Source organism: Balaenoptera physalus (assembly GCF_965194825.1).
Source record: "Balaenoptera physalus genome assembly, chromosome: 4".
Taxonomy (NCBI): Eukaryota; Metazoa; Chordata; class Mammalia; order Artiodactyla; family Balaenopteridae; genus Balaenoptera; species Balaenoptera physalus.
The window spans coordinates 57562791-57588080 of record NC_138891.1 but is presented as its reverse complement, the minus strand read 5'-3'; the positions used below and the strand labels follow the sequence as shown (position 1 = coordinate 57588080).

General features: G+C 37.8%; 1 protein-coding gene across 5 annotated transcripts in view; it reads right to left on the bottom strand.

Annotated features, from left to right (window-relative positions):
• The window catches only part of LOC309659369 (uncharacterized protein), an 813664-nt gene that overhangs the window by 198514 nt on the left and 589860 nt on the right, over positions 1 to 25290 (bottom strand). Inside the window, exons 3-4 of one of the 5 annotated variants that reach the window (XM_082459080.1) lie at positions 18785 to 18930; positions 16458 to 16519 (exon numbers count right to left, since the gene is read on the bottom strand). The exons of 1 other annotated variant lie outside the window; for it this stretch is intronic. In XM_082459080.1, the coding sequence (XP_082315206.1) occupies positions 16458 to 16519; positions 18785 to 18866 (144 nt within the window). In that variant the 5' untranslated portion in view covers positions 18867 to 18930. Of the gene's footprint in view, positions 1 to 16457; positions 20486 to 25290 lie in introns of those variants that run through there. 3 more of the 5 variants (XM_082459081.1, XR_014262752.1, XR_014262753.1) reach the window with 3 other exon arrangements.

Below are 25290 nucleotides of genomic sequence, written 5' to 3'. Positions count from 1 at the left end.
GTGTGTGTGTATACACACATACACACATAATGAAATACTACTTAGCCACAAAATAAGAATGAAATAATGCCATTTGCAGCAACATGGATGAACCTAGAGATTATCAAACTAAGTGAAGTAAGCCAGGAAGAAAAATACCATAGGATATCACTTATATGTGGAATCTAAAATATGATACAAGTGAACTTATTTACAAAACTGAAACAGACTCACAGACATAGAAAACTTACAGTTAGCAAAGGGGAAAAGGGGTGGGGGAGGGATAAATTAGGAGTTTGGGATTAGCAGATACAAACTACTATATATAAAATAGATAAACAGTAAGGTCCTACTATATAGCACAGGGAACTATATTCAATATCCTCTGATAAACCATAATGAAAAAGAATATATATATAAAACTGAATCACTTTGTTATACACCAGAAACACACCATTATAAATCAACTATACTTCAATTTTTTAAAAATGCATTTACTGAATTCCAGCCCTAGAGATTCTGACTCAATGGACCTAGACACAGGCCCATAATCTATATATATATTTTTAACATCTTTATTGGAGTATAATTGCTTTACAATGGTGTGTTAGTTTCTGCTTTATAACAAAGTGAATCAGATATACACATACATATATCCCCAAATCTCCTCCCCCTTGCATCTCCCTCCCACCTTCCCTATCCCACCCCTCTAGGTGGTCACAAATCACCGAGCTGATCTCCCTGTGCTATGCGGCTGCTTCCCACTAGCTATCTATTTTACATTTGGTAGTATATATATGTCCATGCCACTCTCTCACTTTGTCCCAGCTTACCTTTCCCTCTCCCTGTGTCCTCAAGTCCATTCTCTACATCTGCATCTTTATTCCTGTCCTGCCCCTATGTTCTTCAGAACCATTCTCTCTTTTTTTTTTTTTTTTAGATTCCATATATATGTCTTAGCATACGGTATTTATTTTTTTCCTTCTGACTTACTTCTCTCTGTATGACAGTCTCTAGGTCCATCCACCTCACTACAAATAACTCAATTTCATTTCTTTTTCTGGCTGAGTAATATTCCATTGTATATATGTGCCACATCTTCTTTATCCAATCATCTGTTGATGGACACTTAGGTTGCTTCCATGTCCTGGCTATTGTAAATAGAGCTGCAATGAACATTGTGGTACATGACTCTTCAACCCTCAGAATGGGAGAAAATATTTGCAAATGAAGCAACTGACAAAGGATTAATCTCCAAAATTTTCAAGCAGCTCATGTGGCTCAATATCAAAAAAACAAACAACCCAATCCAAAAATGGGCAGAAGACCTAAATAGATATTTCTCCAAAGAAGATATACAGATTGCCAGCGAACACATGAAAGGATGCTCAACATCACTAATCATTAGAGAAATGCAAATCAAAACTACAATGAGGTATCACCTCACACCAGTCAGACTGGCCATCATCAAAATATCTACAAACAATAAATGTTGGAGAGGGTGTGGAGAAAAGGGAACCCTCTTGCATTGTTGATGGGAATGTAAATTGATACAGCCACTATGGAGAACAGTATGGAGGTTCCTTAAAAAACTAAAAATAGAACTACCATATATGTATTTTTGATAGGTATCTCAGCAGACTTTGGTGAAGGATTTCCCATACCACACTTTTTGAAAAATGTGATCTGGAAACACTGAAGTATCAAGCAGGTTGCCAAGATAGACTCAGACATGTAGAGTGAGGCTGAAACCTGGTTATCAGAGTCAGATGACGTCAGGGCCAGGCTGGAAGTGATGTCCTAGAGGTTGGGTTAAATCTCCATCCTTGTTCATGTCCAAGATCAGATTGGTCTTATGAAGTGAGGTGGGGCTGAAGCTACAGGCAGGGATGCAAGTGGTCCTGGCTGAAGACAGGAAAAAGTCCCAGAGACTAGGAGACAGGCAGCCCCTGCCACTCGGCGCTCCTCTCAGTCTTACCCCATGGATACTCTGCAGCCAAGTGGAGTATAGTATGGCTCTCCTCTCTCAAGTCAGCCCAGACTCTGGGTGTGAAAAGGAGCCAGTCTCTCTCTTCTCAACCTTGCTGGAGTAGTCCCTGATATAAGAAGATTTTCTGAAAAGTTGTCAAGTGGAAACAAAGAAGAATGAGGAAGGCAGAACAAGCTGGGGCTGGGATTATGAGGATACACTGATGGGTAACTCTCTCTGGACTTACCAGTGAAGTTGACTTCTGCTTTGCCAATGCCACATCTATGAGTAAAATGACTTCCTGGAATTCACTTAAAGGCAGGAGTAGAGCTGCTATAGAAATCAGTGATTTCTAGTTTACCTGACCATCAAGATCTAGGGAGCATTAAAATCCCTCCCCCAAAGATTCTCATTCAATAGGTGTTGAGTAGAGTTTAAGAATCTGTTTTTTAAATAGTGTTCCAGTTAATTCTTAAATGCAGCCAGAATTGGGAACCACTGTACTAAAACATATCGGAAAGTTAACTTATGCCTGAATACTGTCTTAGTTTTAATGAGTTTATAGCTTGAAAATTCTAATAATTAATTCTGTGCTTATTAATTACTACAGCCAACTGTACAATTTTCCATGTGTGTTTGAAATATTGCTGAGTGTTTTCATGACTCTAATTATAATTCAAGTTAAGATATTTTAACTAGAGTTCATCAACAATTATTAAATTAGTATTTTGTGAGTATGTTGCTAGTTCTCTTTCACCTAATGATCCATGGAAGAAACAAGAGTGTGACTAAAATTTTAGCATCAGACAATAGTTTTCAGAAAATGAAAGGGCAAAGCCTAAAGAAGAAAAGGAAAAAAAAAAACAAAAACAAAAACTGATATCCTCAAAGCCCAGTGAAAGTGTAATCTTTAGCAAATTATAAAGTCTAGATTTCATATAATATACTTTCTTTGTGAGCAAGATTGACAACAGTAATGACTACAAGGTTTATTTAGAATTTTTCCTCAATTAAGAGGAGATGCTAAAGCAGAGGGAGAGAGAGACAAGACAGAAAACTGAGTTTTGTTTTACTGTCTAAAAGATAAAGAAATGTTAGCTGTGGAAGGTATCATTCTTGAGCTAGTCATAAAAGCTGAAGACACAAAAAATAATATTTCACTTTCAAAAGATAAGATAGATGTTAAAAATCCTACCTAGAAGACATTTAAAGCAAAGTAGCATCAAACTACTCAATTTTTGGTCACTTTTAGTATAGACTAGAAAGCTCTATGATTCTTGGAAAAATGATGTAGCAATTGAGAAAAAAGTGTCATAGAGAGCTGTTGTATAGGACACAGGATCTCCCCTGGAAACTGTCTCAATTTTTTCTGCAAACTACCAATTACCCCTCATCCTGCCAAAGCCATCTATATCCATATGGTTACTATAGGGCTTTCCCTCATAGTATAATGTAACCCCATCCCCTGGTTACATTTGATTGGTCTTGAGGTAGGCATCTGACCCAAGCTGAGCAAATCACTCTTCTCTGGGAATTTGGTATGGGTTTTAATAGATTCCTCCTCATTTTAGCTGCTTGCTTGAAAAAAATTGATGAATTCTTGGGAAATTACTACAGAAACTACTTCCTGTCACAACAACTAGAAAACAGAGAAGTCAAGTCTGCGATAAGAAAAAAGAAAGAAGTAAATGTGAAAAGAGAAGCAGAGACAAGAGGAAAAAGTGTCTGTGGCAATTTACATCCTGGTGCTGATTGTTCTTCAGGCTTGGATACACTCAGTTCTACTTCATGCTAGTCTAAATCAGGCTTTCATTATTGCAATCAAAAGATTTCTAAATAAGGTAGAGGGAGAATGCAATAGTATTGGCCAAAAGAGACAAAAGTCAAATGCCCAGAAAAGGAAGAGGACTCTGAAATTACCAGAGATTGCAGACTGGGGAGGGCTGAAATCAAATTGTTAGTAATGTTGTTACTGGAAAGGAAAAAGAAATAATCAGACTCAATCCAGGAACCCAGATAGAGGTAGTTGATACCTAAGAAGTTTGGTTACCAGGGGATTGGTCAGGTTGGAAAGGCTTTAAGTAGATAAATTTGGTGGAGGTAGACAAAGTTAGCGTCCACATCTGAAAATCAACCTCCAACTTCTGACTGGAGAAGAGGAAGAAGTGCTATGTTCACTTTCTAGAAGATCTTCATTCCAGTAAAACAGAAAGAAGAGGCTCCCATATTGGGGTTATATCCTGTTTTTGTTGTGGCTGATATCTTTTGGTTTATCTAGCTCTTTTAGATACTGTGAGGTTTTTCTACATACAAGTGAAAGATGTTTGTATCATATGTATTAATCTCTTAATGATCTTCATTTTTTAAGATTGAGTTAAATCTATCACTGAACATGGTAATACCTAAATTATAAGGATAATGAAAATACAGGCGTTATTAACAGCCTTCTAAGGATGGGCCTTGAAAATTCAAGCTAGTCATTGATGACATGTGTCTCTGAAGGCAAATGTCACAGATTATCCAGTTTAACTCATGTCATATAAGTTTATCTGCTACTAAGCATACCAAAATGGTTCTGTGAATTACAGCAAAATTAAAAATGGACATATATTTAATCTGCACTCCTACAGATTGCTATTATTTTAATCACTACGTTGATGTGCTAAGAATACTTAAGGAGCTCAGTTGCACTGACAAATCAATTAAATTTAAAAACTATTTAAAATTTAGATAAATGGACCTTAGTCTGTTGATAGATATGAAAATCTCTTAGATTTTAAGTGCAATAGGATCAGCGTGATAGTTACTGAACCAGTTCATTCCATAGTGTCTAATACTGGATACTTGACCTCAAAGTTTACTGAGAAAATATTCTAAGATGATAACATGCTATGTGAGGTTTTTATAGAATGAAAAAGTACTGAGTTGGGGGAATGAAGAGTAGGGATCAAAATTCTGGTGTTTTTTAGTCTTAATGAATTCAAGCAACTGAGTCTCTGAACTTCAATTTTTTAAAATGAAATAATGTAAATAGTACTTTTCCTGCCACCTTAAAAGGGTGGAAGTGAAGAAGCCAAATAGCACTGGAGAAAGCTCTTCGCAAAAAAAGAGAAAGAAATACAAATAAAATAAAGGAAGACCCATTCCACTCCTACTCCCAAAAGGTCTCTACTTTACCAGCTAATAACCAGGACTGAAACTGCTGGAAAGTGAGAGTGGAAACAAAAAATCGGGAATCCATGGATGGCTTTAGAAGTAGCAGAAGAGGAAGATGCATTTATGATGTGACTTTGGATGTGGCAAAATGGTTCCTCTGATTAAAACCAAAATAAGAAAAGAAGACCTTGTCTTCTTACTTACTAAGGCCCCAAGCCCCCAAGATGAAATCTATATCCACTTGTCAAAACGTATTACCAATTAAAAAAACGATCTTTGTTAGTAAGCTCATAGTCTAATGGCAGAATTAAATTCATATGTGAAAATTTGCAATATGTAATGTGATTAACTCCATAACAGAAGTGCAAACTTCAGTGAGAACAAGCAGAAGGGAGGTAGAATGGGGAAAAGCTTTTCTCAGAACAGGCTTTCTGGTTGAAGGTATGAGAAAAGAATTGGCATGAGAAAATTAGATACCTCAGAAAGGAATCCATAAAACGTAGGATTATTACAGAAAGAGAAAACAAAGGGTGTGAAAAAATAGATTGCTTTGCCAGTAGTATTATGATTGGTAATTTGGGGACAAATTCTGGACTATTTGGGTCATAATCTATTTGAGTTCTTTTTTTAGGTTCTACTGCTACCTAATCAACTGCAGAAGAAAATAGTGGCGAAAGAAGTTTCCAAAAGAAGAGTGGAGAAATTGTGGGTGACTATATTCCTGAAAGCTGAAAATTTTAGTTGGAATGAAGAAAGCCAATACCATTCTAATGGTAATACCATTCTAACACCATTCTGATTCTCTATGACATGAAGGGGATCTATGTACTTTGAGTGGTTTCATATGCCCAGATCTTCTTTTGTTTGAAATTCTCCCAGGTACATATTGTCAGAGCAGGAAAATAATATTCACAAATATAAAAATAATATGCTAATAAGCACCTCTGCTTACTTTTTCTTGAACATCTTAGAAGAATAACTACTATTTTTTTCCAGAATTACTTACAGTTAATTTTCACACTAGGTAGAAGCAACTCACATCATCTCAGTTTCACAGCTGGTCATATGCAAACCTGTTGCTATCAAAAACTAGCTGAGAATTCATGGAATTTCTCCTTAGTGGCCCAAATGCAAGTGTTCCAATTTCTATTCTTCTATAATAATTTCTTTGCTGAGTTGCCTTTCAATTTCACATGTAATTTTTCTTGGATAAAGAAGAAAGCCCTAGAGGATTTTCCTTGTTCTCTACTGCTTCAAGAAAATAGAATTTTAAAATAGCTATAGTTTGCCCAATGGAGAGAGAGAGAGATGAGTAACTTTCAGACAGTTACAGCTCTTCTAAATATCCTAGCAGCGTACTCATTATTTGCATTAAAGTTAAAAAAAAAAATCACACAGCAAACAGAACTTACATCCATCTGAGGTAACACATTTCATTATATTTTATTATCCCCAAATCAATTCCTAAAGCAGTGTGTGAATTAAAATGTTTTATCCAGCATTTTCAAGAAACAATTTAAAATTACACAGCTTATAACAAATTGCCAGAAATATTGCAAGCAGCCATTAATTCACTCTAAACCAATTAAACTCTACATTAATACACGCAGTAATATACATGTACTTGTTTCTAATTTCCTTTTTTAATGAAGCATGGGTACAAGGCATAGCCTCACTTGACAAAAAAATTTTAATCCTCTTATTTGATCTTTCCGTGTCCTCTCTGGCCCCTACTACCAAGTGGCAAAAGTCACTTTGTCCAGTATCACCTTCATTTTTCATGTATAAAAGAAATTTCTTTTAAACAGTCATCTATACTCTGTAGTGGGTTTCTAGGTATCCTGAAATTGCCTTATATTTCAGAGACATTTTATCCTCAAATCCATGGGGAGGGACTCCCAGAAGGTTAACGAAAAGTACCTAATAAGTGTTCCAGAATTTAAGGTCAACAGTATGGGAGAAACGAATGCAAATTTCACTAATTTATAGTCAAGATCAGTTATGTATTAGGCTTCTCCAGAGAAACAGAAACAATAGATTGAATTATTCCCATCTACACTTTTACAGATACACCCAGAAATAATATTTAATCTGGGCACTCCATGAGCAGTCAAGTTGACAAATAAAATTGGCCATCACAATTTCACCCCTTGCCAACTTGGCACCCATACACATCTTTTAAAACCATACTTAATCTCCAAATAAAGACAATAACAAGGTCATATTTGTGCCTAACATGCTATAACTATCCTTCATACAATCGAAAATTCACTCATCCCTTGCCCAGAAGAGGAGGTAAATTTCTTGAGTGATGTTTCCTGCTCTCCTTGATATCCCATAACTTAAATATTATGATGTAAAATTAGCAGTACTTAAATGTTATGATATAAAGCCAATGTTACATGATAAGTGAATAAAAGAGAAAACAATATTTCTACACACATATACACAAATGTACATGTGTACAAATGCATATGTGTGTAGAAATATAAGCAAAATAAGAAGGAATTACTCATGACAATTCTAGTTCTCATTTCTGTAACTGGTCGTGTGGTCATAGCTGGTATTTATAAGTACCTTCTTCCACTACTCATACATTCCCTTTACGTTCACCAACCATCTCAGCTGGTCATAGTTCTTTATCTTCTGGGGTGACCCAAACCTTTATTCCTAAAGGGTCTGGGCCATTGTAGTCCTGCTTGGACTGAGTTGTAGTTTCCATTGACCTTAATTCCAAGGCATGGTAATCCTTAGAGATGCCCTAAGGCATTGCCTGTATTTCAGACATACTCTTCCTTACCTTCAGAGTAGAGTAATAGTCCAAATTCCCCTTAGCTGGAATCAATCACCAGAGCCAACAGGTTGATTCCCCTCTTTGCCTTTGAATTTCCTTGTCTTTGCTTCCTTTTTTTGAATGCCTTCCTCTACATTAAACTGAGGCATATTATTTTCCCTGCTGATTCAGAGGCATGAGGAGCTTAAAATGGCCAAGTGGTAGTCTTAACTCCATTTCAAGGGAATCATTATTGTGTCTCCTGGTGGAAGGATTCCTCCCTCTGGAACTAAGACCCTTAAGCTACCAGGGCATAAAGTTGCTTGAATAGGATTTTGTTTGTGGGTCACTTAGGGTTAATAGTGAGTGGTGCCACTCCCATTTCCACCCCTTGAGTCATAGATTCCTGAATCCTGGCCATCAGAGAAATAGCCCCATATATTCGACACTGATTCAGAACAAATGCAGCCTTCTAGAAAACCTTGCCCCAGCCCTGCAAGGTATTGCCACATAGCTGGTACTGTAACTTAGTCTTCAAAAGAACATTTCACTGCTCTATTAAGCCAGCTGCTTCACAATGGTGAGGAACATGGCAAGACCAGGGAATCCCAGGAGCATGGGCCAATTACTGCACTTCTTTGGCTGTGACGTTTCTTTATCAGAGGAAATGCTGTGTGGAATTCCATTATGGTGGATAAGGCATTTTATAACTCCATGGATGGCAGTTTAGGCAGAGAAGGATTGTGTGCAGGGAAGACAAATCTGCAACCAGAATAAGCGTCTATTCTAGTAAGAACAAAATGCTGCCCCTTCCATAATGAAAGCTATCCAATGTAATCAACCTGCCACTAGGCAGCCAGCTGATCACCCTGGGAATGGTGCCATATCGGGTTACCAGTGTTGGTCTCTCTGCTACTGGGGAACTGGGCACTCTGGTGGCAGTAGCCAGGTCAGCCTTAATGAGTGGAAGTCCATGTTGCTGAGTCCATGCGTAACCTCCATCCTGCCACCATGTCCACTTTGTTCATAAGCCCATTGGATGATGACAAGAGTAGCTGGGGAAAGAGACTGACTGGTATCCACAAAACAGGTCATGCTACCCATTTGATTATTAAAGTTCTCCTGTGCTGATATTACCCCTTTGATGAGCATTCACATGGGAGACAAATATTTTCACGTTTCTTGCCCATTCAGAGAGGTCTATCCACATACATTTCCCAAATTTCTTTGTCACTAGTACTCTAATCATGGTGTTTCCAAGTCCCTGACTATCCAGCCAAATCACTGGCCACAGCGCATAAGCAGTATATAAACAAATTTCAAGCCATTTCTCTTTCCAAACAAAGTGAACAACCCAGTGCTCTGTTCTGTGTTCTAGAAGGAACTTCCACTGGAAGGATTTCCATTCAACCACTATCATTCAGGGATGTCCCAGAGAGGGACAATACTACAGCTGTCCATTTTCAGGTGGTACCTGCAGATTGTGCAGAACCATCTGTAAACCACGCCTAAGTCTTCTCTTCTTCTGTCAACTGATCTTAGAGAACTCCCCATGAAGTCACAGATGCAAGCTAGGTGAGAGAAGGCAGTGTAGCAGGAGTGGGGACCATGGGCATTTGGGCCACTTTTTCATGTCACTACTTTTTTGTGTCTTCAGGGTCTGCTTGGGCCCAATCACATATACACTACTTCCATTTGATGACAGATATTGCCATATGTGCCCAACTTTGTGGCTTGGAGGTCAAATAACATCCAGTTCATGATGGACAGCTTAAGTTGTGTAGTAATTTGGTGGTCCATGGTAAAGTATTCAGTCTCTACTAAGGTCCAGTAGCAGGCCAAGGGCTGTTTCTCCAAAAAAGAGTCATTATCTGCAGATAATGGTAGGGCCTTGCTCCAAAATCCTAAAGACCTGTATTACAATTCACCTCTAGGTATATGAGACCTCTCGCATCATGACTTGACCTCTAAAAGCCCTTTGTATCTATCATCTAGAGGAAAATATGATGCTGTAACTGATCTAATCAGTGACTGGAAATTGCAAGAACAGAAGATCCCAAAGTTTTAGTTACTTAAGTTGTGCACACTTTTAAATCTTGTATTGGCCTCAGCAAACCATTTGGAGAAGCAGCAACATGTATTAAGGAAATGCAAGAAGAATTCTAAAGCACAAGAAATACTGAGGTTGTAATTAATTATTTTTAGTGTAACATTTTAGCTTTTGTCCATTTAAAGCATAGTTATTAATTAAGTTAATTCTTTCCAGTATTCCATTTAAGTATTTCTTACTTAAATACTGCTCTAGTTTTATTTAGTACTCTGTGGTGTGAATCTTATTTGCTACTGGTTGGCATTGTTACCCATAGGAATTCCAGAAAATTATCAATCTGTGTTTCTTGTTGGTGATTCAGATGATCCAAGTTAACCATACTAGTGTTCTCATTTAGTATTAATTCTGGATTAGCATGCCCTTGTTCTTCCTAACTTGTCAAACTCCACATAAATATATTTCCAATTGTGAGATAATTGTATATAAATTATAATGATACATCTCTATCTTCATACCTTGAACGGCAAACAGCACCCCTGTCTGCCACTGATAATTCAAGCACCATTGGATCTTCTGGATCATATGGCATAAGTGGTAGAGCAGCTTGGGTGTGTTGCAGACTCTTCTCTTGTTCTGGATTCTATGCAAAACTAGTAGGTTTTTGGGTCACCTGGTAAATGGGCTGGAGTAGCACATCCAAATAAGAAATATGTTACCTCCAAAATTCAAAGATGCCTAATAGGTACTATGCCTCTTTGCGGGTTGCAGGAGTGGTCAGATGCAACAACTTATCCTTTACCTTAGAAAGGATATCTTTACATGCCCCACATCAATGGATCATTAGAAATTTCACTGAAGTAGATAGAAGGCCCATGAATTTTAGTCAGATTTATTTCCCACCCTCTGACATACAAATATCTTACCAATTAAGTGTAGATTGGTTGCTACTTCTTGCTCACTAGGTCCAACAGCATAATGTCGTCGGTGTAATTGACCAGTGTGATATCTTGTGGAAGGGAAAAATCAAGATTCCTACAAACTAAATTATGACATTGGTCTGGAGAGTTGATATACCCCAAGGTAGAGAAGTGAGTAAAGGTGTATTGCTTGCCTTGCTAGGTGGAAGCAAACTAGGATGGAGAAAAAGGCATTTGTCGTATCAATAGCAGCATACCAGGTACCAGGGAATGTGTTAATTTGCTTAAGCAATGAAACCACATCTGGTACGGCAGCTGCAATTTGGAGTCACACATCGTTAAACTTTTGATAATCCACTGTCATTCTCCAAAATCCATCTGCTTTCTGCACAGGTCAAATGGGAGAGTTGAATGGAGATGTGGTGGGAATCATTATCCCTGCATCCTTCAAGTCCTTGATAGTGGCACTAATTTTTGCAATCTCTACAGGAATGTAGTATTGCTTTTGATTTACTATTTTGCTCGATAGGGGAAGTTCTAAAGACTTCCACTTGGCCTTTCCCACCATAATAGCCCTTATTCCATAGGTCAGGGAACCAATGTGGAGATTCTATCAGCTACTCAGTATGTCTATTTTAATTATGCATCTTGGAACTGGGGAAATAACCACAGGATGGGTTCTGGGACCCAATGGACCCACTGAAAGGTGGACCTGAGCTAAAACCCCATTGATCATCTGAGCTCTATAAACTCCCCACTCAACTGATGAGGCACAGTGATGTTTTGAATCTCCTGGAATTAGTGTCAGTTTAGAGCCTGAGTCCAATAGTCCCCAAAAGGTCTGATTATTTCCTTTCCCCAATATAGAGCTGCCCTGGTGAAAGGTCATAGGTCCCTTTAGAAAAGCCTGGGAGAATGATTAGCAGTATAACTTTCTGGTAGTGTACCAGGGGTCTTACCTCAAGGTGACCCACCTTCCCCTTCACTCAAGGGGTTCTGAGTCTGTAAACTAGCTCACGTCTGTCGACTGACTGAGGGTCCATAACTCTCTGATTTTATAATTCAGGTTAGATTTGTTCACTTGACCAAGAACTTTTCTGATTCTACAGATCACGTAAGAATTTAGTAGGCTTTCTATCTATTTCGTACCTAGGAACACTATGATCAATTAGCCAACACTATAGACCTGAGTGAGTCAGATTATTCTGACTGCTGCTTTGACTCTGTTGTCCATTATGGTAATGGTACCCGCTTGCCTTTGGCAGTTGGAGCCACCACTTGGCCCCTGACACCCTGAGATCCAATTACTCCCGTTGCATTTAGGTTTCCCAGTTCAGTGATTGCAGTTACCCCGTGAGATCTGGTCTACAGAGAAGTGTGATCACAGACATTTTCAAGGATTCTGGGACTCCCTTCACAAATTTATTCCTCACAGTTTTGGTGAAAAGTGTGTCTCCTGGACCCTTCCAGTGTGCACAAGCAGGTCTTAAACCACAAATCCACTCTAACATTTCAATCTCCTTAAGCCTTTGAATCCCTTCCTCTCCATTCATTAAACCCAGGCATGTCCCGCATTTTCAGTTCACTTACAGTGGGTCATCTTTTGGTCCATATTTCAGTCAGCCAACCAAAGAAACTGTTAGAGCTCTTCTAACTCCCCAGGCTACAGCATCAAGGGCAGAATATTTACCTAGTGAGCCCATGTCAATGAATTCAGCCTGATCCAACTTTATGTTCTTTCTTCCATTATCCCATACCTTTAGTGTCCATTCCTATACATTTCCCCTATATTTCTGTCTTTATAAATTAGAAAACTCAAGTAGTTCTCTTGGAGTGTAATGCACCTTCTTATTGGTCACACATTGTACTTCACCTTTAGGGACCTACCAGGACTTGAGTCTAGTTATAAGTCTAGAAGCAAAAAGGGGTCATAGAAGTGGCTCCTAAAGAGAATCTGGTGAAGAGTCACTAGAATTTAGTGGTTCAATGTCCCCAGCTTCAGTAGAGTTTTCACACATGTCCCCATCCCAACTAATAATCCCATTACTTCCTAATAAATGCCCTCACTCCAACAGGAGACACCCTGTGAGTCTTGGAGTTCAACTTGCATTGTAATTCAGTAAGTTGCAGAATGAGGTTCTGCATTTGATTTTCAGCAATTTCAGCTCTGTAGGTACAAGAGGTAAATGTCCTTCAGGGCACACAGAAGTTCTTAGGTTATTTATGTATTGCTTGAGCTGGGAATTTGAATCCCTGTGCTCATCCTTTTCTTTTGCCACTTTGTCAGCAATATTAGGAGCCAACGTCATTATATTCATTAATTTTCCAAAAATGTTCAAAAGTAGCATATAAAGTGACACCTAGCTCCTTGCTTCTTATAAGTGATTGATTAGGAATATCCAATGCAGGTATTTTGCATATCTCTATAAACAGTTCACACTGTGGACCATCAGTGCTGTCTTTACTACTTAAAATAAAGTCATTAGCATCTTTAAATCTAATTAGATTAAAGAGATAATTCCTGACTCTCTACACCAAAACTTGTATTAGTCAGTGTTCTCCAGAGCAACAGACACTGTAGGAGGTATATATATATAAGTTGATTGATTATGAAAAATTGGCTCATACAATTATAGAGGCTGAGAAGTCCTATAATCTGTTATTTGCAAACTGGAGACCCAAGAAAGCTATGGTGTCATTCAGTCTAAGTCCAAATGCCTGAGAACCAGGGTAGCCTACGGTGAAAATTCCAGTCTGAGGGCCAGAGGAGATGAGAGGAGAGGAGAGGAGATATCCTAGTTTAAACAGTGAGGCAGATAAAAGAATTAAAAGAGATGAGTTCCTCCTTCCTCCATCTTTTGCTCTATTCAGGTCTTCAATGCACTGGATGATGGCCACCCACATTGAGGAGGGCAACCGACTTTACTGAGTTCACTGTTTCAAAAGCTAACCTCATCTAGATATACCCTCACAGATACACCCAGAAATACTATTTAATCTGGGCACCCCGTGGCCAGTGAAGCTGACACATAAAATTAACCATCACAATTAATATACCATTCTTACCTTTACATTTTCAATTGTATATAGAAACTGACCTCCAATCCAGAATATTAATATCTTTCTGAAATCCATTCAAAGATAAAGAATATTGGCTAATTGTATAAGAGTTACCACATTAATCATTAATTTCTAATAGCCTACTAAAAATTCTTATTTGTGTCCAAAACAAGGATATTAAAATTTCTATAAAAATCAATCAATTTGAATAAAATTTCTCATCCCTAGAAAGTTTCAAGTATTTAGTATAGGGAAAGGGAACTAATCTGACCCTTCTCCTGCCCTCCCATCATCACCTCAGGGAAAGGGAAATAATGGTACTGAGCTTCTATTACGTCCTAGACTTTTTAAGTGGATTTGATTATGAAATTTTTACCAAAAAACTTAGCTAATAAGGAAATGGATATTCAGAGTTTCCATAATTTGCCAGTGTCACACAGTTTGTGGCAGAGTTGAAATTCAAACCTACCTCTAATCCCAAGTCTGTGTTCTTCAGATAATATAAACCTTCTACTGAATGAGTCAACTCTTCCTATTTGAGAAATGTTACTGTCCATACATATATAAACATCGCATGCACTTGAGAATATTGCGTTCTGCTTTTTTTCCCTTGACTTTATGGCAAAAGTATTTTTCCGTGTGTATGTATAGGCTCTAAAATGCTAAATGTTAACATCTCTCTAATGTGTTTTACTGCTAGTACATTATAATTTCTTTAACCATTTCCCTGATATTAGGCATCTAAATTGTTTCCAAGTTCTTTTTATTATAGATAGGTCCAAGTAAGGTAGTCATTCCCTTAGATTTTTGTTTCTATTAAGCTATTTCTTTAAGACACAGTTTTAGTTGTGAAATTCATGAGAGTAAAGGAGAGAAACAGCCATATAGCTCTTACTATACACTGCTCCTTTTTTTCTCAAACAGATGCACTAATTTAAAATGAAATATTGCTACTTTTAAAAGGAGCCATTGTCAACACTCACATTCTACAACAGGGAGAAAAACATCAAGCTTCAGGAAGTTACCACTCAAAAGTGTTGTGAATTGCCCTTGAAAAAGATAGTGATAGACCTCCTCCCCTCCCCTGAATTATATTACATCCCAGAGGACTGAAATGGTCATTAATTTTTAATATTATCTCTTTTCAGTGAAAAGTATAATGAATTTTCCTTATATACTCTTATAGGATTGAAGTCCTAGAAATTCTGAGATTTCAGGGCATCTATAGTGAGGCCAGAAAATGTTAACCAGCTGCTGAGTTCCTGGAGAAGAGTATATAGTAAAAATAAGAGTAATTGTTAAATTACCTACAACATCAGTTCTTACCGTAATAAGAACGATAGATATCTGTACAATGTTTTCCTGTTTAGACAATATTTTCCCATTTGTTTGATCTTGGGGATGGGGTGGGGAGTAGATTACACTAGGCTGGGGTTTATGAGATACAGAGAACTGTGTGCCAGGAATAAAGGTAGTGCCTCTGTCCTTATTGAAGTTAACAGTTTCGTTGGATTAAAAAGATATCATCACATTAAAAGTTAGCTATATGCCAAAGAAGGTGATAATAAATACTTTACAAGCAAAATATATAATGTGTCAGAATATAAAAGAAAAAAGTTTATTCTTGATTTGAGCGATCAAGGTAGTTATTATTGCTGAGGTATGGAAATTCCTTTTCAGAAAAGTCATATATGATGAGTGTCCCAGTTACATTCTGGCCCTTCTCCTGCCCTCCCATCATCACCTCAGTGCACCAGATCCAGGCCTTTGGGAGCATCCCAAGGGGTTTCCTTTAGGAAGGTCAGCCAAGCTCTGGATCTCACACTTCCTTGCCATCTCTGGAATAGATCCTTTTAGCAACTTGAGAACAGAGGGCCGTGCCCAGTGATCCTCTACCACTCTGTAGCAAACGATTTCTCCTGCTTCAAACCCATCCATGTCTAGAAACTTTGGTCAAGTCTGAGTGTGAAAAATATCAAACTACAAGAATGGGCAGTGAAAGGAGCTGTTGACTGCAGGAGACAACTTACGTGCATCCATTCATTCAACAAATTCGTATGGAATACCTACAAGATATCTGGCTCTGGGTGCTTATACACATCATTAAAATATGAAGGAAGGGACTTCCCTGGTGGTCTAGTGGGTAAGACTCCATACTCCCAATGCAGGGGGTCCGGGTTCGATCCCTGGTCAGGGAACTAGATCCTGCATGCATGCCGCAACTAAGAAGCCCTCATGCTGCAACTAAAAAGTCCCGCATGCCACAACGAAGATCCCGCGTGCTGCAACTGAGACCCAGCACAGCCAAAATAAATAAATAAATAAATAAAATATGAAGGAAAAAAGTAGTATTTAATTCTGAATATAGGACAGAAAATATTCACATAATTTATCTACAGTAAGAACAAAGAAAATAATTTACTCCAGCCCCCTTATTAAGAATATCAAATAGCTAAGACCACCAGAAGTGACCTACTCCAAGTCAATAGGTGGTTAGGGTCAAAGCCAGATCTTAGAACTCAAATCATCTTATTCTTTGCTAATCCATCTTACCCAAAGGTTCCATGAAGACATTTTCATCACTTTTGCCTTGTTGAAATTTTCAATCCTCTTCCCTGAAAGAAATTGTGAAAAATGTTTCTCAGTGCAGAAGTAGTTTTTATCTTTCTTCTTATTATTATAACCCATGATTGTTAGTTCTTCACTATCTAATATTTATTCTTCAATGAAGTGACCTTGAGTAATTAGGTAAACATCTACAATGCTTCACAAACTATTACAGTGACTCAAATAATGGTATAAATATTAAAGCTGTGCTGTTCATCAAGATAGCCACTGGCCACATCTGGCTAATTGATTTAAATTTTGAATTTAAATTACCTAAAATTAATTATTCCTCAGTTGCATTAACTGCATTTCACATGTTCAATAGCCACAGATAGCCAGTGGCTACCATTTTGAACAGTGAAGATATACAACATTTCCATCATTGCAAAAGTTCTATTGTAATGTATTGTATTAAAGCAATGAACCCACTTTTCACCCTGCATTGTAAAGAATGAATTAACTTACAAAAATGCATTTTTTTCCAACACATTCTGCCTTGAGTAATAAGATATTTGCATAAGGATATGCAGGAAGAGGGATTTTACTGAGAAGCAGTACAAGCGAAACACAATCATCTCATGTTTTCCTGCTTCCCTACTTGCAAAACTGAATGCTTAAATGGTGTTCTTTGAATGCCACAGATGCTCAAAATCTTTCTCTTCATATAACCAGAGTTTGAAAGCTTTTCCATAAGTCCTGTGAAATGATTTATGGAGAAACAGCATTACCGTTCACTATGGTACTCACTCTCTTGCACATATATTAAATATAAAACAAATAAATAATATATACTAAAGAAAACACATATGATTATTTAGGAAGAAAAGTTGTTTCCAAATGGATATTCAAATGAAAAACCATAAGAGAAAAGATAATATTTTTGACTACGAATATTAAATTGGGCACATCCTTTTTCCAAAAGCAGAGAATTTTGAAGAAAATCATGGAAGCATAAAAATATTTTTATGTAATAACATTTATAGTAGTAAAAATTTTAGAAAACCTAAATGGCCATCAATACAATATTAACAAAACAAAATTGTCACTTCCATACAAAGTCATATTATATAGACATAAAAGAGAATGACCAGAACAACTGAAAATGCAGTCTTCTCCCAGGAAGGAGCAGTGTGATTTCACATAAAGGCAATAAAAAGTGTGCATATACAAAAAAAAAAAAAAAAAGGAAAGATAAACCTAAAGTACTAATGTTGGTTACTCTGGTCAATAGTATTTAATATTTTGGGTGTTTGCTATTCTCTATTTCTCTCTCTCTTTGTCTCTGTCTCTGTCTCATTCTCTCTCCTTACCTGTCTTTGCTAATTGTTTTTTTGATATTGAATATGTACTATTATTATAATGTAAAATGTATATTTTTAAATAAAAAACTATTTCTCTAACTGGATATCATTTTAGTACAGAGTTCAAATAACAAACACATGAATGTATAAACAAACAAATACAAAAATAAATATAGCTAACTTCCCCAACACACTTAAAATATAGTTTTGGGACATCTCTAGAAAATGAAACAGAGTTTACTTTTGAGTATACTGTAAGAAACAAATCTATAAGGAATCAAGTTTTACTTAGTTACTAGCCTTGATTAATAGTATAAAAGCGACAATGAAAAGAGCAAGGGGAGTTTAGAAATAAAAAATAGAACTGAGGATATATATATATATTTATACTGTGGCACTGTGTCCTGATAGTTATAGGACTATTCCCAAAGTTTGAGTTTTAATTGGATTTTTAAAACCTTGAAAGGCGAAACAAACAAACCAATAATGCTAAACAAAGCAGTCTACACGTTTATTAGTCTGTTTACCAGCTTTATGTATCTTTATTTTTTTCGAATATTTACTGTGCAAGTTGCAGGCAATAAGTGAATTTTCTAAAAGAACACCTTTTAAAAGAAACTCAAATATTGTAAGTTTTTCTTTCCTTTTCCTCTGAACCTTAATGAGATCAGGTTCACATAGTTATTACAAACTGGGGAGGGAAGAAAGAAGAATAGATGAAGGGGGTGGTGACGGGGGGGAAAAGTTCTAAACCATTTCAGTAAAGATCAATTTCATTTTAATATAATTTTTAATGGTTGTTCAAACTCCTATAATGCACCCACACACAAAAGGCTTCAGTTAATGTGTGTGTATTTTGAGCAGTTCCCCTCTTCGACCCTCCAGTTTAATTTCCGTCCTTCAAATGAGATGAATGGAGCGTGAAGCAGGTCATATCTCAATGCTGACACATGCGTTGCAGATAGAACTCACAGCCTGGAGAAGCAGCCAGTGTGGAGATTAAATCAAAGCAGCTCTGAATAGATGGGAGGTCAGCCAGGGCCAGCTTTGACATTTGATAGGACCTTGTGATCAATCAGACCTTTCTTCACTCTCCCAGTCTTCCTTATGACAGTGGCCTTAAAAAACAGATGGGATATGTTACAAAGTGCAGGAGAAGCACTAGATTGTGAAAGGAGATAGGTGTCAATACTATCAAAGGGACAACTGTTATTTGAAGCAGCCAGCAAATCAGAAGGCCCTGCTTTGCTGAAATTGCTATGTTAAAGTATGCCTTTCATGATGTGAAATCCGAGCCTTGAGAATGATGAGATAATTTTTAAACTGCTTTTTAAAATTTCTTACCTCCTATGCATTACACTGTAAACTCTGAACTTTCCTGATATCCTAAGATTAAATTTTAGCCAGTCTTTACTCTGTGAATAAGCTGTGTTTCCAGCAAAGCCAAGCTTAGTCTTTGCTCTATTTGTTTGTTTCTTTGTCTTCTGGGAAACACACACACACACACACACACAAATAAAACCAACACACGATAACCTTTGGAAGAAAGGAATCAGAGGGTATTAATGTGGAGCACTCACTGGGTGGGGACCTGAGCATAGTTGCAGGAAATCCCAGTCACGTCGCCAAGAGGGTCATGAAATATGAATGGCCCTGGGGCAGCACTGTGACAGACTGTTTTAGTGAGTGGTAATAGGCCATCTCTAGGATGAAAGGCCATGTTTTACAATTGTACGGGCTCCCGGCTATCACACCATTCATTATGCCTGCCAGATTTAAGGGAGATGCCTTTTATGGGGGTGACATGGGAGCAAATTATTTTCAGGAATACCACAGCTCCCTCTTCTCCCCCTCCAGCTACCTCTCCATCAGGCCCACCGTCATCCCAGCCACATAAATACGCTCTCATATTTACACAAGTACATCCTCTGAATTTCTCCTGTCATAGAGCATTTCATACTCATAGCTAACCTCTCCAAAATGTGTCACCTCAGGGTATATTGGGATGGGAAAGCTGTAATGTGGGAGCGTGGCCTAAGGAGGGTTGAGTTACGGAGGAATAGCACAGATTCACTTCGCTACCTCTCCTTATGAGATGTCTTGTTGGGAGACTGTGAGCCAAGGTCATTTGGCCTTAGAGACAACTATTGAACTAATTTGCAAAGTGAGTTTCCAAAGTCAGATTTTTACTTGACATGTATTCCAACTTCACAGAAAAGATAGCATTTGGGTCCCGTTTTGTTTCTTGGTTGCAGTGGTTTGTCATTAGCTAAATATGCAAAATTACTCAAACTCTGGACAGTTTCTGATGAGAAACCAATTGCACAAAATTTTCTCTAAGTTACTTTCCAACACTAATACTTTGTGATTGAAATTCTAAGATAGAAGCATAATACAACCAAAAATTTCTATCAGCAGATTAGATATACTGGTAAAAATAACTTCATAGAACTTGTTGATGAGCTAACTCACTTAATAGCAATATGCAAAATTCCATTTTGAAAAAAAAGGATATTTAAATCTATTCAGAAGAGTTATCATTAATTTGTTTATGATATATGATTTAGGTCCCTTAAGGTGTTAAGTGAAAAAAAAAAAAAACTATATTTCACACTAGACTATTGAGGAAAAGATACATATAACATACTTAGATTTTAACAAAGTTAATTCAGCTGCTTTCTTTTTTTTTTTTTTTTTGACATGGAGCTCAGCTGCTTTCTTAATACAGCTGCAGTACAATCAGTAGTTAAAATATGGTATCTACAACAGTGCTTTCACTGTCTGTGTCACAGGGTTTTCTGAAGAGATGGTATAGTTACTCTGATAAAATTTTCCAGAGAGAATCATAACACAACCGAGAGACCTTTGGATTATGAAATGCACTTGTGTTTATGTGTATATTTAATCTATGCAAATTGTGCCCTGATTCTGGCCCCCAAGAGCTCAGATGTTTGTGAGAATTTAGAGATTATTTACAGAGAGTATTTTTGGGGAATAATTTTATCACTGAAATGTGACACAAATCTTCCAAAATGGTAATTCTCTCTAGCAAGGTAATCCTTCAAGAGGTTTTTATGTCTCAGAGAAAACTGTGTGTAATCAGAAGACTCCATAAAATGCATGTTGGTTTGAATCATTCTCTATAATTCCATTTAAATATTGCCAGCTCCAGACACAGTCAAAATTGCCCTGTATCTTATGCACATCTGATAAAGAAGTCAGAAAGAGTTGGCAATTGGCAGTTGAGTAGCCAAAAGAGGAAGGAACAAAAGCTTTGTTGTTGTTTTCCAATTAACTTTCTTTTCAAGTGAAATTTTGAAAAGAAAAAAATAAGAAAACTGGAAATGACCTAAAAATTCTGGTGTGATAAGATAAACTTTGGCCTGACCATCACCCTGTTACTGAATACATAGTCTGAGTGTGAGAAAGTGGACCAAAAAACACAGACTGTATTTTCCAACAATTATTTTTAAAACTTAGGCTAAAACTTAAAAGTGAGTGATATAAGGGATTCAACTGTAAAGACATTAAGTTTGTTGGAAAATTACAGGAAAAAGCAAATAAAAAATAAATATTTAGTTAAGAATCTTAACCAAAATTCCATTTTTAAAAATGGAACTAATGCCAAGTTCTTAAAAAAGATCTACTTTCTCAAATAGAACAAAGACAGTTGTTAATATTGAGTCCATTGTATTTTATATTTCAATTGGCTTTAAAACATAACAAACATGTAAGCCAATGGCATTTGTGAGAAAGACCCTAGATGCATAAGGCATGTCATAAATGCTCTAGCACATAACAGTTTAAATTACATGCCAGCTCCCTTTTCCCTTGTGAGAAACAGAGAGGTGATAGTCTTGGTTACAGGCATGACATGGGGTTTTTGTTCTATTAAACCAAATGTCGCTGTAAACCCTGAGATGGAGCCCTTGGGATCATGTGCTCCTGATACTAAAAATCAATAAAATTGTCCAGTTCAAATATCTCCCACATTCTGGGCATTTAAGATCAGCCAAAGTTTTCTTAGGGGTAGAGGCTATAACCTGGTGACAGAGTTTATTTCAGCTTGGGTAATCACCCCTCCCTTCAAAAACATCATGGGCTCAGATTTGGCAAAGGGGCCTATTTAGATTCAAAACCCATCTCAGGGGCTTCCCTAGTGGCGCAGTGGTTGAGAATCTGCCTGCCAATGCAGGGGACACAGGTTCGAGCCCTGGTCTGGGAAGATCCCACATGCCGCGGAGCAACTGGGCCCGTGAGCCACGACTACTGAGCCTGCGCGTCTGGAGCCTGTGCTCCGCAACAAGAGAGGCCACGACAGTGAGAGGCCCGCGCACCGCGATGAAGAGTGGCCCCGCTTGCCGCAACTAGAGAAAGCCCTCGCACAGAAACAAAGACCCCCTCGCACAGAAACAAAGACCCAACACAGACAAAAATAAAATAAATAAATAAATAAATAATTAAAAAAAAAAAAAAACCATCTCAGGCTGCATCCATATAGACACTGAAAGGGCTAACCCTCGTTCTGTTTCATCAGCATTGTGCCATTAAGAGAATCCACCCTATTTATCTACGCTGTTTATTAGCCTGTTTATGCAAAGAGGCACAGGAGATCTTCTTTGCCTGGAGTGATTAAGAGTTCAGGCCTTGCAGACAAGGCAAGCCTGAGCTCAAATTTCAGATCCACCTCTTACCAATGTGTGACATTGGGCAAATCTCCCTAAAGTAGGAGTAATAATGATATCTACTCCAAAGGGTAGTTATGACAATTATCTAAAATGATTATATAAAGCAATTTTCACAGTTTTTGGTACAGATGAAGTATAACGTAAAGGTTAGCTATTGTTAAATATTAATCCAACCTATTTTACCTTTGAGCATTCTAACCTGGAAGAATTCCAAGGACACAAGGGAACATCATGCCCTAACGCCCTTTTTAGCTATCATTTTATAATTAAAGGAATTAATTAATCGAAATATAAAGTAAGATAGTGGAGAGGTAGGAGACCAGACTTGAAGTTGGTATACTTCAAATGGTGACTAAAGCTTTTTCATTAACAATGACATCTTATTAAATGGATTGGAATTGCCTCTTCATAAAATATTGCATAAGAGCAATTAGAACATTTTAGTACAGTTTGTCTTTTTGAACACAAATGTATTTTAATCCATTTCTGCATAATAAATTATCCTAACATTTACAGGCTAAAAACTGTGAAACATTTATTATCCAACAGGTTTGACAGATCAGGAATCCAGGATCAGATTACCTGGCTAGATTTGACTTAGATTTTCTTATGAAGTACATTCAGTTTTGGCTGGGGCTGCAGTCATCTCAAGGATTGACTGGGAGGATCCAGGCTTATTCACAAGGCTGTTGGCAGGCCTCAGAAGGTCTACTTTCAAGCTCACTCCCATGGAACTCCCCTCAGGGCTGCCTCCTGAATTGGCAGCTGGCTTCCCCCAGAGTGAGCCATTCGAAGACTGAGACAGCCTCGCAGATGGAAATCACGGTCTTTTTTTTTTTTTTTTTTAACATCTTTATTGCAGTATAATTGCTTTACAATGGTGTGTTAGTTTCTGCTTTATAACAAAGTGAATCAGTTATACATATACATATGTTCCCATATCTCTTCCCTCTAGTGTCTCCCTCCCTGCCACCCTCCCTATCCCACCCGTCTAGGTGGTCACAAAGCACCAAGCTGATCTCCCTGTGCTATGCGGCTGCTTCCCACTAGCTATTTTACATTTGGTAGTGTATATATACCCATGCCACTCTCTCACCCTGTCACATCTTACCCTTTCCCCTCCCCATATCCTCAAGTCCATTCTCTAGTAGGTCTGTGTCTTTATTCCCGTCTTGCCACTAGGTTCTTCATGACCTTTTTTTTTTTTTTCCCTTAGATTCCATATATATGTGTTAGCATACTGTATTTGTTTTTCTCTTTCTGACTTACTTCACTCTGTATGACAGACTCTAACTCCATCCACCTCACTACAAATACCTCCATTTCGTTTCTTTTTATGGCTGAGTAATATTCCATTGTATATATGTGCCACATCTTCTTTATCCATTCATCTGATGATGGACACTTAGGTTGCTTCCATGTTCTGGCTATTGTAAATAGAGCAGCAGTGAACATTTTGGTACATGACTCTTTTTGAATTATGGTTTTCTCAGGGTATATGCCCAGTAGTGGGATTGCTGGGTTGTATGGTAGTTCTCTTTATAGTTTTTTAAGGAACCTCCATACTGTTCTCCATAGTGGCTGTATCAATTTACATTCCCACCAACAGTGCAAGAGTGTTCCCTTTTCTCCACACCCTCTCCAGCATTTATTGTTTCTACGTCTTTTGTAACCTCACCTCAGAACTGAGATCCTATCACTTCTGCTGTATTCTACCTGTTAGAAGTGAGTCAAAAAGCCCAGACCACATTTAATAGGTAGAGATTACATAAGAAAGTGAATCCCAGGAGGCGGGGATCACTGGGGGGGCCACCTTAGAAACTACCTATAGTCTCTCCTCTGGCTCCCAATGGTTTATATCCCTCTGAGATGCAAAATATACTCACTGTCCCCAAAGACCTCAAAATTCTTATCCCACCTCAACATCAGCTCAAAGCCCTGAATCTCATCATCTAAATGAAGTCCAAGTATGGATGAGCTTCCTCAAGTGTAATCCCTTGGTATAGTTCCTTGAGACTTGTAGACCTGTGAAACAAAAGAAACAATCTGCCCTCCAACCCCCCCACACACACTCACCCAGCATGCAATGGTGGGACAGGCATGGAATAACCACTATAGACAGTCCTGTTCAAAGCAGTGGGTGGGAGACACAGAGGAATTAACTAGTCCATGGCAATTCTGAAATTCAGCCAGGCAAATGTTGGGAGATCCTTGATTAGGTCTCATATCTGAAATAATTCTTCATTTTCTCCACTCTGTCCTCTGGGCTCCTGGTTCCACCCTCTTCTGAGTCATCTCTCCACTCTCATAAAAGGTAGCACATGTTAAAATTCTAGTGATTCAAAGGACAGTCTCTCCTCTTTGCATGCTGTCTCTTCCCCCTCAGTCCAAGCTGGTGATGTTTCTGCCTATATTTCTTTTGAGAACATTGTGAGTCTCTTGTGTAACTTCTTGCTGTCAAATCCAATAGACAAAAACCATACCCACAAACCTCTTCTGGATAAATCCCTCCCTTTCTAGGCCTTCTGCTGAGTTAACTGAAGGGCAATGTCCTGAAACTTCCTAGAAGTCCTATTGTTTGAGAGACTCCTTGGCACACTCTTAATCTCTTTAAAGGGTCTTTAGTCTGATGGAAGGTTCTCTGAGGCACTACCTTAGATCTTTTCAAGATCTTAATAGAAGATTCTGTGGCTACACCCTGGACTTTATCTCTTACTTCATACAATGTTCTCCTAGTGTTGCCCTAGATTTGATATTTGTTCAGAGAAACGTTTTTTTTTTTTTTTTTTC